The 12,900-nt window shown below is 39.7% G+C and overlaps 1 protein-coding gene across 1 annotated transcript in view; it reads left to right on the plus strand.

Moving 5' to 3' along the window:
• Positions 1–12,900, plus strand: part of mylka (myosin, light chain kinase a) — a 376,415-nt gene that overhangs the window by 259,633 nt on the left and 103,882 nt on the right. The window contains exons 17-20 of the mRNA XM_048599211.1: positions 7,589–7,669; positions 8,011–8,807; positions 9,244–9,360; positions 9,889–9,972. Coding sequence (XP_048455168.1) covers positions 7,589–7,669; positions 8,011–8,807; positions 9,244–9,360; positions 9,889–9,972 — 1,079 coding nt within the window. The remainder of the gene's footprint in view (positions 1–7,588; positions 7,670–8,010; positions 8,808–9,243; positions 9,361–9,888; positions 9,973–12,900) is intronic.

The raw sequence follows: 12,900 nt of genomic DNA on the forward strand, positions 1-12,900 counted from the left end.
TGCAGAGAAGGTGCACAAAGAGCGAGATCAACATTAAATTTAAAATGTGAGAGGTCCATTCACAAGTCTAATAGCAGCAGGAAAGAAGCTTTTCTTGAATCTCTTGGTTCGTGTATTTAAGCTTTTTTGTACCTTCTGCCCAATGGCAGAGGTTGGAAGAGATTTTAACCAGGGTGGGAGGGGTCTTTGTTTACCTTGGCTGCTTTCCTGAGGCAGCAAGAAGTATAGATGGAGTCGATGGATGGAAGGCCAGTTTGCATGATGGACTAGGCTGTGTTCACAGCTCTCTGTAGTTTCTTAAGGTCCTGGAACGAGCAGTTGCCATACCAAGCCCTGATGCATCCAGATAGAATGCTTTCTATGGTTTATTTATATTAGTGCAGTGGCCTAGAATTTCCATTCAATCACACAGTTTTTAGCACAAGGTCTCCCAAGGTCAGGGTAATTATTGTAAAAGTTTGATCTTGTACATTTTTAGTAATTCAAAGGGACAAGTCAGTGGGAGTTCTCATGCTTCCCAAGAAAATTCCTTGAAGGAACTTGTTGTCAGATCAAATCTACACTTCCATAAATGAGCATTAACAGGCTTTATTAAACATAACTACATACAAGGGATGATAAAAGAGCATATACTTTGGATACAGGCTACAAACTTAATTATCCAGTTCCATCTGGTCTGATATTATTATGACATAGCTCCTTACGCACATGTTCAGGAGCTATTCTTACAGTAAATGTATAGTTACACTTTACTCCAAATCCGCAAGGTAAGGCAGGAGTGCAGTGGGGTGGCAGCTCCTCTGTAGACAGGATATCTTTCAGAATTCCATCAGAAGTGTATCATTGTTGATAACTAATTAAGATCTTTAAGAAGTTTCAGGGTAGCACTGTGGCCTGCAGGCTGGATGACAATTGGCTTTACTTCCTCAGAGGAGATTTACCAGGATGTTGCCTGGAATGGAGGGAAGGTCTTACGAGGAAAGGTTGAGAGAGCTAGGGCTTTTCTCTTTAGAACAACGAAGGATGAGAGGTGACTTGATTGAGGTGTACAAAATGATCAGAGGTATAGATAGAGTGGACAGCCAGAGACTTTTTCCTAGGGTGGAGGTAGCTATTACGAGGGGGCATAGTTTTAAAGTGGAGTGGAGGTAGATATAGGGGAGTCGTCAGAGGTAGGTTCTTTACTCAGAGAGTGGTCGGGGCATGGAATGCATTGCCGGAGAGGGTAGTGGAGTCGGCTTCATTAGGGGCATTTAAGCAGCTACTAGATAGGCATATGGATGATAGTATAAGGTAGGGGTAGAGGTTAGATAAACCTTAGGATTAGGGTAAAAGTTTGGCACAACATTGTGGGCCGAAGGGCCTGTACTGTGCTATACTGTTCTATGTTCATGTGTTTCTAAGCCTTTTTATAAAAAGAATGATTGTCCATATTCTGCATATGATCTTCATAATTAAGAAGGTTTTGCTTTTTAATGATAATGTTCTGCAAACTTAAACAAAGGTTATTTTTGTCTCTCAACAGTTTGTTTTTCATACATGAGATCACTCATCAGTTATAGCAGAAGGTTTCCTCAGCTATTACTTCATGGTAATCTTGGTACTCTGAGTATTTTGTCCATCAGTCTGTCTCTTTATCGTGTGAATTGCATGAAAACACTGTCATTCTCTGTATAGGATTATTGGACCTCCACAGATCAGCAATTTATGAATGTTGAATTTTTGCGCAATCCATTTTGGATTCAAACATATTCTTTTCTCTTTTGATAGCATTTTATTAGCTGCTTGTCAGTGTTGAAATAACACTATCCCCAAGTCTTGGTGCTCATTAGCATTTATTTCTTGCAGAGTTGGAGTGGTTTGTTGTGACACTTCTTTGCTGCAGGTTGATATCTCCTGTTTCTGTATTGTGGAACAATGTAAAAATAGTATATCCTATGGCATGAGTGACATTCAGCTTTGCTGGCTAGGCTGGGTTGGCACTGATGTGAGGAGCAATGATAGGAGTGGCACTATCTTCACTTTGTGGCTCTAGTCTTCCCAGCTCATAAGCAGCTCCCAATTAACAATGGATTGATTCAGAGTTAGCAGGCTAATACTAGGGAAGTTCTATGCATCCTTGGCTCATGAAATTAAGCATCTCTGGTGATCTGCCCTGTTTCTGATAATGTAACGTCATCTTTCGACTGTAAAACCTCTGATAGGCTTCATCCTGCATCTTCACTACAATGTGGTCCTTTATGGTGTCTTCTTTCAAGATTTCCTGGCAAATATCTGCAAGGTGGTAAAAGAAAACATATTTAAAAGAATTGATGATTTTCCTGGCTCCTAGTTGCACTGTTCAAACTTTGTTCAATCTATCATTTTACCACAAACTGAAATAGAAATTGAAAGTATTATTTGATCATTTGCAACTTCTTATACTGTGCCCTGTATAGTGAGAATGGTGTTGGCTCTGCTGCCAATCTTATACATCAGTGCACTGATCTAGCTTTTTGTCAATCTCTGAAGCAGTTTGGTAACTGTTAAACACCCAGTTTACCCATACATTGCCTGGTGAATGCCCACTGCATTCTGTATAGAGTCTGGCAAAAGCAAGGCTCTTTATATCATGTGAGCTACAGCAACTGAAATACAGCTTAACTTTCCTTTACTTTATTCTCTTTTGCAATTATCCTTACCTTTATATAAAGATATCTGATCTACAGTTACTTATTACTTACTCTGATGAAGTAATTGTCTTTCAGAACCATTCCATACTAGACTATCTTAGTAACTGCTTATGTCCTGGGTTCAGTTTTTTTTTACCTGGTACTGTGTTCCACCAGCTCCTGTGCTTTGGTATTGGGACATCATAGCTATTACAGAAAACTTGGCTGAGAGATGGTCAAGACTGGCAGTTCATGTTCCTGGTTTTAGATGCTGTAGTAAAGATAGAAAAGGAGGTGAGAAAGGAGGGGAGGTGGCATTTTTGATTAAGGAATACATTGCTGCTGTAACTAGGGAAGATATTTCTGAAAAATTGTCCAGTGAAAATATATGGGTAGAAATTACAAATAAGAAAGGAAAGATCACTTCCATGGTATTGTACTATAGGCCCTCCAATAGTAAGAGTGAAATTGAAAAACAAATAGGTAGGGAGATGTCAGATATATGTAAGCATAATAAGGTTGTATTAAGGGAGGATTTTAATTTTCCAAACATTGACTGGGACTACCATAGTGTTAAAGGTTTGGATGGTGATGAATTTGTCAAATGTGCTCAAGAAAGTTTTCTTTTACAATATGTGGATGCTCCTACTGGAGAAGGAGCAAAACCTTCTTTTGGGCAATAAGGCAGGGCAGGTGACTGAAGTAAAAGTGGGGGAACACTTTGGGTCTAGTGATCATAAATCTATTAGTTTCAAAGTGGTTATGGAAAAGGATAAGCCTTCCATAAAAGTTAAAGTCTTTGCTTGGAGTAAGCCAAATTTTAATGGTATGAGGCAAGAACTTTCAAAAGTTGATTGGAGTAGACAGTTCACAGGTAAAAGGACGTCCAACAAATAGGGGGCGCTCAAGAGTGTGATGACGAGAGTTCGGAGGCATTTTGTTCCTGTTAGAGTGAAGGGATAAGGCTGGTAAGATGAAGGAACAATGGATGAATAAGGATATTGTGGTTCTTGGCAAGAATAAAAGAGTATCTTTTTTAGATATAGACAACTTGGTTCAGTTGAATCTCTTAATCAATATAAAGATTGTAGGGGCATTCTTAAGAGAGAAATCAGGAAGGCAAAGAGGGGATATGAGATAGCATTGGCAGATAAGGTGAAGGATAATCCGAAGAAATTCTACAAATACATTAAGAGCAAGAGGGGAACTAGAGAGAGCATTGAGCTTCTTAAAGATCAAGGAGGTTGTCTTTGTGTTGAATCCCAGGAGATGGGAGAGATACCAAATGAACTGCCTGGTGAAGTGGTGGATACAGCTACAATTACAACATTTAAAAGACGTTTGGATGGATATATGAATAGGAAAGGTTTGGAGGGATATGGGCCAGGAGCAGGCAGGTGGTATTTGGGATTTAATTTGGGATTATGGTCGGCATGGACTGGTTAAACCGAAGGTTCTGTTTCATGCTGTATGCCCGTGTGACTCTATAATGGGTAAAAATGCCAGTTCCTCCATGACAGTTAGCTTCATTAAGATGGCACTGCCAATGGATTTCTCCAAATCAGCCCTAGTTAATTGTACCAGACCTTCAGTGCCCTCACCAGTAGGGATGCATTACACACTGATATTGTCACTAGACTAATAAATCAGTGACGCAGGTAAAGTTCCACGGACCATGGCAAATCGTGGAACAGAATTCAATAAAATCTGAAATGAAAAATGCAATGATGACCATGAAACCATTGTCAGAAAACCCCATCTACTTCACCGTTGTGTTGTGTCATTCCATGACCATGCAAAATGATAGACTTCAAACATCTTGGAGTCATCTTCTATACAGAGCCAAGCAATTGACTGGTCTGCAGCACTCCTTAATTGGTGTCAGTGTCCTGGAGGTGTGCCAGTAACATACTCACCAGAAAGTGCTCCCAACGCTCATCCAGATAATGTACTCACTGAGGTGTCCATATCTTAGCTGGTGAAGGATGCAGGTGAAAACCTTGCTGGTGCATCTTCTGAGGCTTCTTCCTCAGAGATGAAGAAAGAGGCAATGACTTGTGAGGCCATTCTCTTGAAGATGAAGACTGTGCAAAAGCCATCGACACCATCAGAAGACAAAAGAGAGAATGAGTTGTGAAATAGGCGTAGACGTTTGGGCATGTTAAAGCTACTTTCACAGTGGTGGAGAGCAGCACAATGCTTGACAATCAATCTTATTTAGTTTCTGAGACATGGAGTTCTCAGCATCACAACATGAGCAGGATCTATCCTCTCTTGCTAAGGCAAGCATCTTCTCCACATCGGGGTTAAGGGACACATATCTGGCCCCTCATAATCCATTTCTCTCCACCCTGTTGTGGGTGGTGAGACAAAGGGAGGTATTTAGTGAGTTGAAAGTGGCTGGCACAACTGTAAGTGTTAGTGCAAGTGGGAAAAAGATGGTGAGGGTTTCCTAGTGAGAGAGAGTTAGGCAGTGCAGGGAGAATGCAAAGTGAATAATATTGAGAAAGTGGACTGGGTGAGAACGACTGGTGCAAAATGCTGCAGGCGGTAGTGAATGTAGTAGACCATGATCGTTGGGAGGTAGGGGCAGAGGCATTGTTAGAATGAGCATAAGTTACCAGAGAGAAGATGATGGCACTTATCTTTGCATGAAAGGAAAGGTTCTTCCTATATTGCTGACTATTTCTCTGGACTGTGGACACCACACTGACTCAGTGGCAACTTCAAACCAAGCTGGCAGTGTCTGGTGCCATGGTCTCTTCTACTGGTTCTGAGGAAAGAGGATGGCCCTCTTTCTCACTACCCCACCCACCAGGACCTCAAGGTCCCTGTTGGTGATGGAGGGAAATAACTTCCTTTTCTCAATCATCTCAGGGGCAATTCTTCCCACAAGGACCTGTGCAGGACAGCCCGTGGCTGACACTGTTTGACCTGGTGCACAGCTGCAGTTTAAACATTGTGCTGGGAGATCATGCCAGTGGTGAGCGGTTCTGCCACTGGCAATTGCATGATAATGCAAGCTGGGTGCCATAGGAACATGGGACTGAACTCGTCAGATGAGCTTCTGAGAATAGCATGAACATAGAACATAGAACATTACAGCGCAGTACAGGCCCTTCGGCCCTCGATGTTGCGCCGACCTGTGAAACCAATCTGAATCCCATCTAACCTAAACTATTCCATTATCATCCATATGTTTATCCAATGACCATTTAAATGCCCTTAAAGTTGGCGAGTCTACTACTTTTGCAGGCAGGGCATTCCACGCCCTTACTACTCTCTGAGTAAAGAACCTACCTCTGACATCTGTCCTATATCTATCACCCCTCAATTTAAAGCTATGTCCCCTCGTGCTAGCCACCACCATCCGAGGAAAAAGGCTCCCACTGTCCACCCTATCTAATCCTCTGATCATCTTGTATGTCTCTATCAAGTCACCTCTTAACCTTCTTCTCTCTAACGAAAACAGCCGCAAGTCCCTCAGCCTTTCCTCATAAGACCTTCCCTCCATACCAGGCAACATCCTGGTAAATCTCCTCTGCACCCTTTCCAATGCTTCCACATCCTTCCTATAATGCGGTGACCAGAACTGTACGCAATTCTCCAAGTGCGGCCGCACCAGAGTTTTGTACAGCTGCAACATGACCACATGGCTCCGAAACTCAATCCCTCTACCAATAAAACCTAACACACCGTACGCCTTCTTAACAACGCTATCAACCTGGGTGGCAACTTTCAGGGATCTATGCACATGGACACCGAGATCTTTCTGCTCATCCACACTACCAAGATTCTTACCATTAGCCAGTACTCTGTATTCCTGTTACTCCTTCCAAAGTGAATCACCTCACACTTTTCCGCATTAAACTCCATCTGCCACCTCTCAGCCCAGCTCTGCAGCTTATCTATGTCCCTCTGTAACCTGCAACATCCTTCCGCACTATCCACAACTCCACCAACTTTGGTGTCATCCGCAAATTTACTAACCCATCCTTCTACGCCCTCATCCAGGTCATTTATAAAAATGACAAACAGCAGTGGCCCCAAAACAGATCCTTGAGGTACACCACTAGTAGCTGAACTCCAGGATGAACATTTCCCATCAACCACCACCCTCTGTCTTCTTACAGCTAGCCAATTTCTGATCCAAACCGCTAAATCACCCTCAATCCCATGCCTCCATATTTTCTGCAATAGCCTACCATGGGGAACCTTATCAAACGCTTTACTGAAATCCATATACGAAAAAGCCCACAAGAGATCACAGAGTGAAGTCCTACAGGAAACTTCCCTAACCTGACTCCTGGCCAATTTTTAGTAAAATTTAGCCCTTCGAAACTCAGAAGTTGAGTTAGGAGATATTTACCAGTACTGTTGCTTTCTGCGAATAAATCTATTCGAGTAAAGACTGGTTTTGGACTCGTCCTTCACCAGCTGGCGCTCCTTGACTATGCTATTCTAACACTCACTGTGGTTTTGTAGGAAATTTGAGGCAGAGTTGATCAGTTCCTGAAGGTTGTTAATAGTCTTTGCTTTGTTACTTACAACCTCGATCCTCAAATCTTTTGGACAGTGCATTAATAAGTACAAAGTGTTCATTTCTTTTGCAGTGGAAGAATTAGCAGCTTGATTGTATCTCATCCTACAATCTGACCCAGCTAATTGTAGTAGATTTGTTATGCTTTGATAAACAGTTCACTAGCCGTATGTGAGCCTCTTGCACGGATGTTGCCCAGATTGTGATGGACAGATAGCAAGTATTTATAACCAAAATGTATAAACAATATGTTTTTTTTAATTGCTAGCATTTGCTACATTTCAAACGCATTTACTAATATAGTTATTCATAATTGCCAATTTAGTTTTTAAACTATCTATGCATTACTTAATTTAACCCCTACACCCCCAATCTGTTTTTCTTTCACAAATAACAGAAACCCAGTTGGCAAGTGTAGCTGCCACGTGTCTCTACTGGTCAAAGAATGCTCCCTTTCCAGAGACGAAGCCAAGGAAGAGTAAGTATGTTTCCCACATTACTTGGGAGAGTTCTATTTTTGCATGACTGTACGAGGGTCAGCCAGTTTTATCTGGAAAAGATTCAAAATTAATCCCCAGAAGTGACCAAACAAATTGTTTACATCATACAGCTGTGCCATAATACATGGTCCAAGCAGAGTCTGTTTCACTTTTTCTCATGCCCATACATGGTCACTGAAGTCATCAGTGATGCAGTACAGTAATAGATTGTGTTCTTGTAATAAGCCTTTCCCTTTTATAAACATTCTTCAGCCTGGGGCTGTTCGCTAGCTTACAAATTAACCTCTTGTTAATTCTCTCCCTTTGTTGCTGGTAACAGTAAGGAGCAGTGGAACACCAGTGCCCTTGAAGAGAAGGAGGGTAGTGGTGATGGCATAGAGAATTTTGTTAAACCAGACAGTGCCAAGAAGAACATAGCCGAAACAAGAGGAAGCACAGTGGAAGAGAAAACATTCCGTGGGGTGCTTAGGAGAAAAGTTGAAACAAAAGAACAGTCAGCAGAGCAGCTCAAACAGCAAGAGGCTGAGCAGAAAGACTTCCGTTGCGTGCTGGGGAAGAAAGTGATCACCAAAAGCTTTTCTGAGGAAGTACTGAAGGAACAATCAGCAGAACAAATGAACTTCCGAGATTCGCTTTCCAGACATGTCAAAACAACTAATTCATTTGAAGAAGAGAAAAAGATTTCAGGTCCCCAGCAGGTGGATTTTCGGGCAGTACTTGGTAAAAAGAACACTCCTAAAATATCGCAAGAAAATATCACACCAAAGCAAGTGCAGTCTGACATCAGGAGTGCTGTAAGCTCAGAGAAACAAGATTCTACTGGAAAAGAGGCAAATAATGATTCGGAAAACCTTCAATCTGTAAAAGTGGACTTAAATGATAATGGTGATTGTAAAAATGGATGTTCATGTATCGATGGTGGTATAATTGATCAGAAATCTGAAATCACAGGAAATGCACCTGTTTTTAAGGAAACATTAAAAGATACTCAGGTAGTAGATGGTGAACGTTTATTGTTGCAGTGTCGAGTTGCTGCTGAACCAGCTCCAGTAGTCACCTGGACTATAAATGGAAAGGCCATCAAGTCATCCAAGTTCATTAATATATCACAAGAAGGTAACTGACTTCCAAGGATGAATGGTGATTTAATTTAAACCTTAAGTCTTACTAAATATTGACAATACATTATACTTAACATGAAAAATTGTTCAGTAAAATTTATCAATAACATTTCATTTACTTGTTGAACTAAGGAAACTTTCATCTCCATTCAGTTTTTTAGAACCCTGAAGACTACATATATATTTATTGTTCAGCAATGATTTTTGATGTAACTGCGCATCAGTATTACAAATGTCAAAATACTCCTTAAACCAATTATTATTTGTATTATGCGACTTTTGAATAATAAGGATTTAAGAAAAGTTTATAACATACTTTTATTAAGTTGAAGTTGATGAATATTGGTTCTTAAAAGTTGTGTGTAAAGAGTTAAGTATATTTGAAACTTCCATATGGATTGTGAACTCTCAAAAGCTTTTATTTATGTCAGGATCAGTTTATACACTTGCAATTGAGGAAGTCCTGCCTGAAGATGAAGGCCTTTACAAATGCATAGCTGAGAATTCTGCAGGGAAAATGGAATGTTCTTGCTCAGTTACTGTGGCTGGTAAGTACATTCAGCAGCATGAGAACTCACAATGGAAAACATTCCTCTGCATGCAATGCTGTTTGTCTTTTCTTCCTGTCATTAAACTGCAAAATTAAAAACAGAATTCCTTCCACCAATCTGTGGCAAAACAACTTATTAACACAAGATTAGGGCAGAGTTTCTCTCAGATAAACAAACGTCTAATAGCACAAAGCAAAATGAAAATAATCTCAAACAGTTAAAATAAAGGAGCCTAAAAAATTTTCAAGTCTGATGTTAACAATGTGCAACCGGACAGGTTTTTGTATAAGTTAAATTAACACAGAGAACTAAGGAATTTCTTAGCGTTATAAAAACTTAGTATTCACCAAAGACCCAGTTAAAACTAAAACCGTGGATGATTAAGCAGCATTGGATGGATTTTGTACAGAAAGGTTTTTGATATCTTTAAAAAGATATAGTTTTACAATTCCTATATAATTATCTGACCTGCAACAGAAGATAAACATTTATTAATCAAGTTGTTTTAAAATTATTCTTTTTCAGATGCAGCTGCCCCAAAGACTCCCAAAGCTGCTGAGAAAACATCAAAGAAGGCAATGTCCACTCTTAGTCCCACTTCAGACTGTGGTAAGTCACAATCATTTATCCAACCAGTTTCCAAATAAGGAATGGATTATGCTTTCAGCTCTTTTCCCCTTAGAGGTTATTCACTGAAGAAGTTGTCATCTGCAATGTTGATATATGATGCTGTTTTAACCTTTGGCACAGGATATGTGAATTTCTCCTTCATAAAACAAAGTATGCTATGAATGTTAAATATCAAAAACTAATGTAAAGGAGTTTGAAGTTAGCAGTGCAAATTCTGTATTTTCTCCTTAATCATGAATTAAGATTTTTTTAAGTGAGCGATAAATTTGACAGACTTTTGAAATATGCAAAAGTAGTTTCTTTTAAGGAACTTTAATTCAGAACATTTTACATCAAAAATGATGAATAATCCAAAACAGAACATTTATGAAGAAAGAGAATAATGGTATAATTTGCCTCTCTGCAGTAATAAAAGCAAGACTGCAATTGAAACTGAAACAAAATTGATATCACAGTGACAATAATTTTTACCCTGTATTGTACCTTTCTGAAATATGAAAGCCACTGATAAGGTCAATCACTCCCAGCCAAGAGTCTCATCTGAATGGAGTATGAGTCAGAGAATTGAACCAATTAATCTATGTATAGAATGATGCATCATAGAAAGAGGCCATTCAGCCTCTTAATCCTGTTTTTCATAGAGCTGTCAGTTATTTCCAGTCCTCTATTCCTTCCACATAGTTCTTTCTTTTTACCCTTCAAGCATTTATTCAACTTCATCTTGTAAAATTATTATTAAATCTGTTTTCACCAGCATGCACACAAGTGTATTCAATAACAGCTTCCTGTCTAGAACACTTCTATCTCACTTCAGGTCTTTTGTCAACTATGTCCTCCAATTGTCTATCTTTCCTCCACGGAAATAGTTTCTCCCATTTCGTGAATCAAAATTCTTCCTGGTGGCTAAACACCATCATCTTAACCATCGGCTATAAGAACAGCTCTTGCTTCTCCAGTTTATCTATACAACTGAAGTCCCTCATTTTGGGAACCATTCTCGTGAATCCCTTCTGCACTCTCGTCAGGCCTTGATATCCCTCTTAAAATGTGATGTGTAGAATTAAACACAATAATCCAGCTGAACTATTAGCACAATGTTCTCTTTTTGCCTCTCCTAAGAAAGCTAAGAATCATATATACCTCCTTAACAGAAAACCAAAGAACAGTGAATGCTGGAAATAAAAAACAATATCAGGACTCTCTGTTCCTGCACTGCCTCTAAAATCACACTATTCAGTTGTATTGCCTCCTTGTTTTTCCTAGCAAATGTATCACTTCTCACTCCTTTCTCAATGTTAATACCAACTGTCGATTGACTGTCATTTTCGTCACTTTGTATGCATCCTCCTGAAGTCTGTTCGTATCCTCCTCATTAATTATTACACTTCTTGGTTTTGAGGCATCTGCAAACTTTGATATTATGCATTGTACTCTCAAGTTCAGATTATTTGTACATATTAATTAGAGCAGTTGTCTTAATACGGGAGATCTGTCTGTGGCTCCGGCAGTAACAAGTCTAGAACATGTTGACTGCAGAAGCACCCAGCCAACGTTGCAGGTTAGCCAGTATGTATTGGTGCCAGTCCCCAGCCCAGAGAAATAAGGAGGGTGAGAAAGCAGGAAGGGCATTTGACCACAAAAACAATGACCAAATTATACAGAGATTTGACTGGAGATGGTGAAAAGTGATAAATTGTTATCAGGATGATCCCATGTGATGTGGGAACAGTTAAAACGAGAACGAGTTCAATGGTCCTAACATCAGTCCTTGTGAACTCCAAGAAACTAACTGCTTCCTTTTTGTCTTTAGCCAATTTTCTATCCACACTGCCACCCATCCTTTGCTTCCACAGGCTTTACCTGTAGTCATAAGTTAATTTTTTTTGGTGCTTTATAAAATATATTTTGAATATTTTAATAACAACACTATCCTCATAAACTCTTACCATTACTTCCGTAAAGAACTCAGTCAACTTCTTCATAAATGATTTGCCTTTAACAAATCCATTCTAATTTTTAGAATTTAGACCATACCTTTTCAGGTGACAATTAATTTTGGCAAGGATTATTGTCTTTAAAAGTTTATCCACTACCAATGTCAGGCTGGCTGTAGTTGCCAAATTTATCCCTCTGTCCTTGTTTCTGAATAGCATTTAATATTTCCAATCCACTAGCCCTTTTGAACCACTCCCATAGATAAAGATGAAGTAGTTCCACTGAGGTCAGTAGCCTATCACCAAGTCACCTTTTAGTTACACGTGGAAAGTTCTAGGCACTGATCCAGCTCCCACAGAGCCAGCTCTCAGAGTGACAGGATGTCCAACACTCCTGGATTTATCTGCCGGCCAAGGCTTCATGATTGGACTAGATTAACAGCCACGATCAGGGAACTCATATTCTATGACGTCCTCCTGGCTCACCTTGTTACCGGCATTACAAAGGAGCATTAGACAAATTGGCCACATAATTTCCACCCTTACTTCCCTCCAATCTAGAATGCATCCCAGCTGGTGACTTTTCCCATTTTGCAACCTAATCTTCAACCAACACTCCCCTAGAGCGCATTTTCATTTACTGAATTCCAGGGGTCACAGAATTAACCCACAAGCTTTAAATAAGACCTTTTAATAATATTCCTATTCACAATGAAATAGACAGTACACACAAAGTAAACATATACCATTAAACACTGCAGCAATTCACATTTATTTTTAAACTTTTCTTCACGCCCTTTAACAATTAAGTATCGATATTTTAGTTCATGTGAAGAAGACAGGGGTTCCATTCCATCACTATACATGGGGTGTGTGATCACTGCCACAAGAGCAATAGCTTATGTTTAAATAGTGCCTTCAATATAATAAAACTAACAAAAGTGCTATAGAGATATGATATAACAAAATTAGA

Source organism: Rhincodon typus, chromosome 7 (assembly GCF_021869965.1).
Source record: "Rhincodon typus isolate 14 chromosome 7, sRhiTyp1.1, whole genome shotgun sequence".
NCBI lineage: Eukaryota > Metazoa > Chordata > Chondrichthyes > Orectolobiformes > Rhincodontidae > Rhincodon > Rhincodon typus.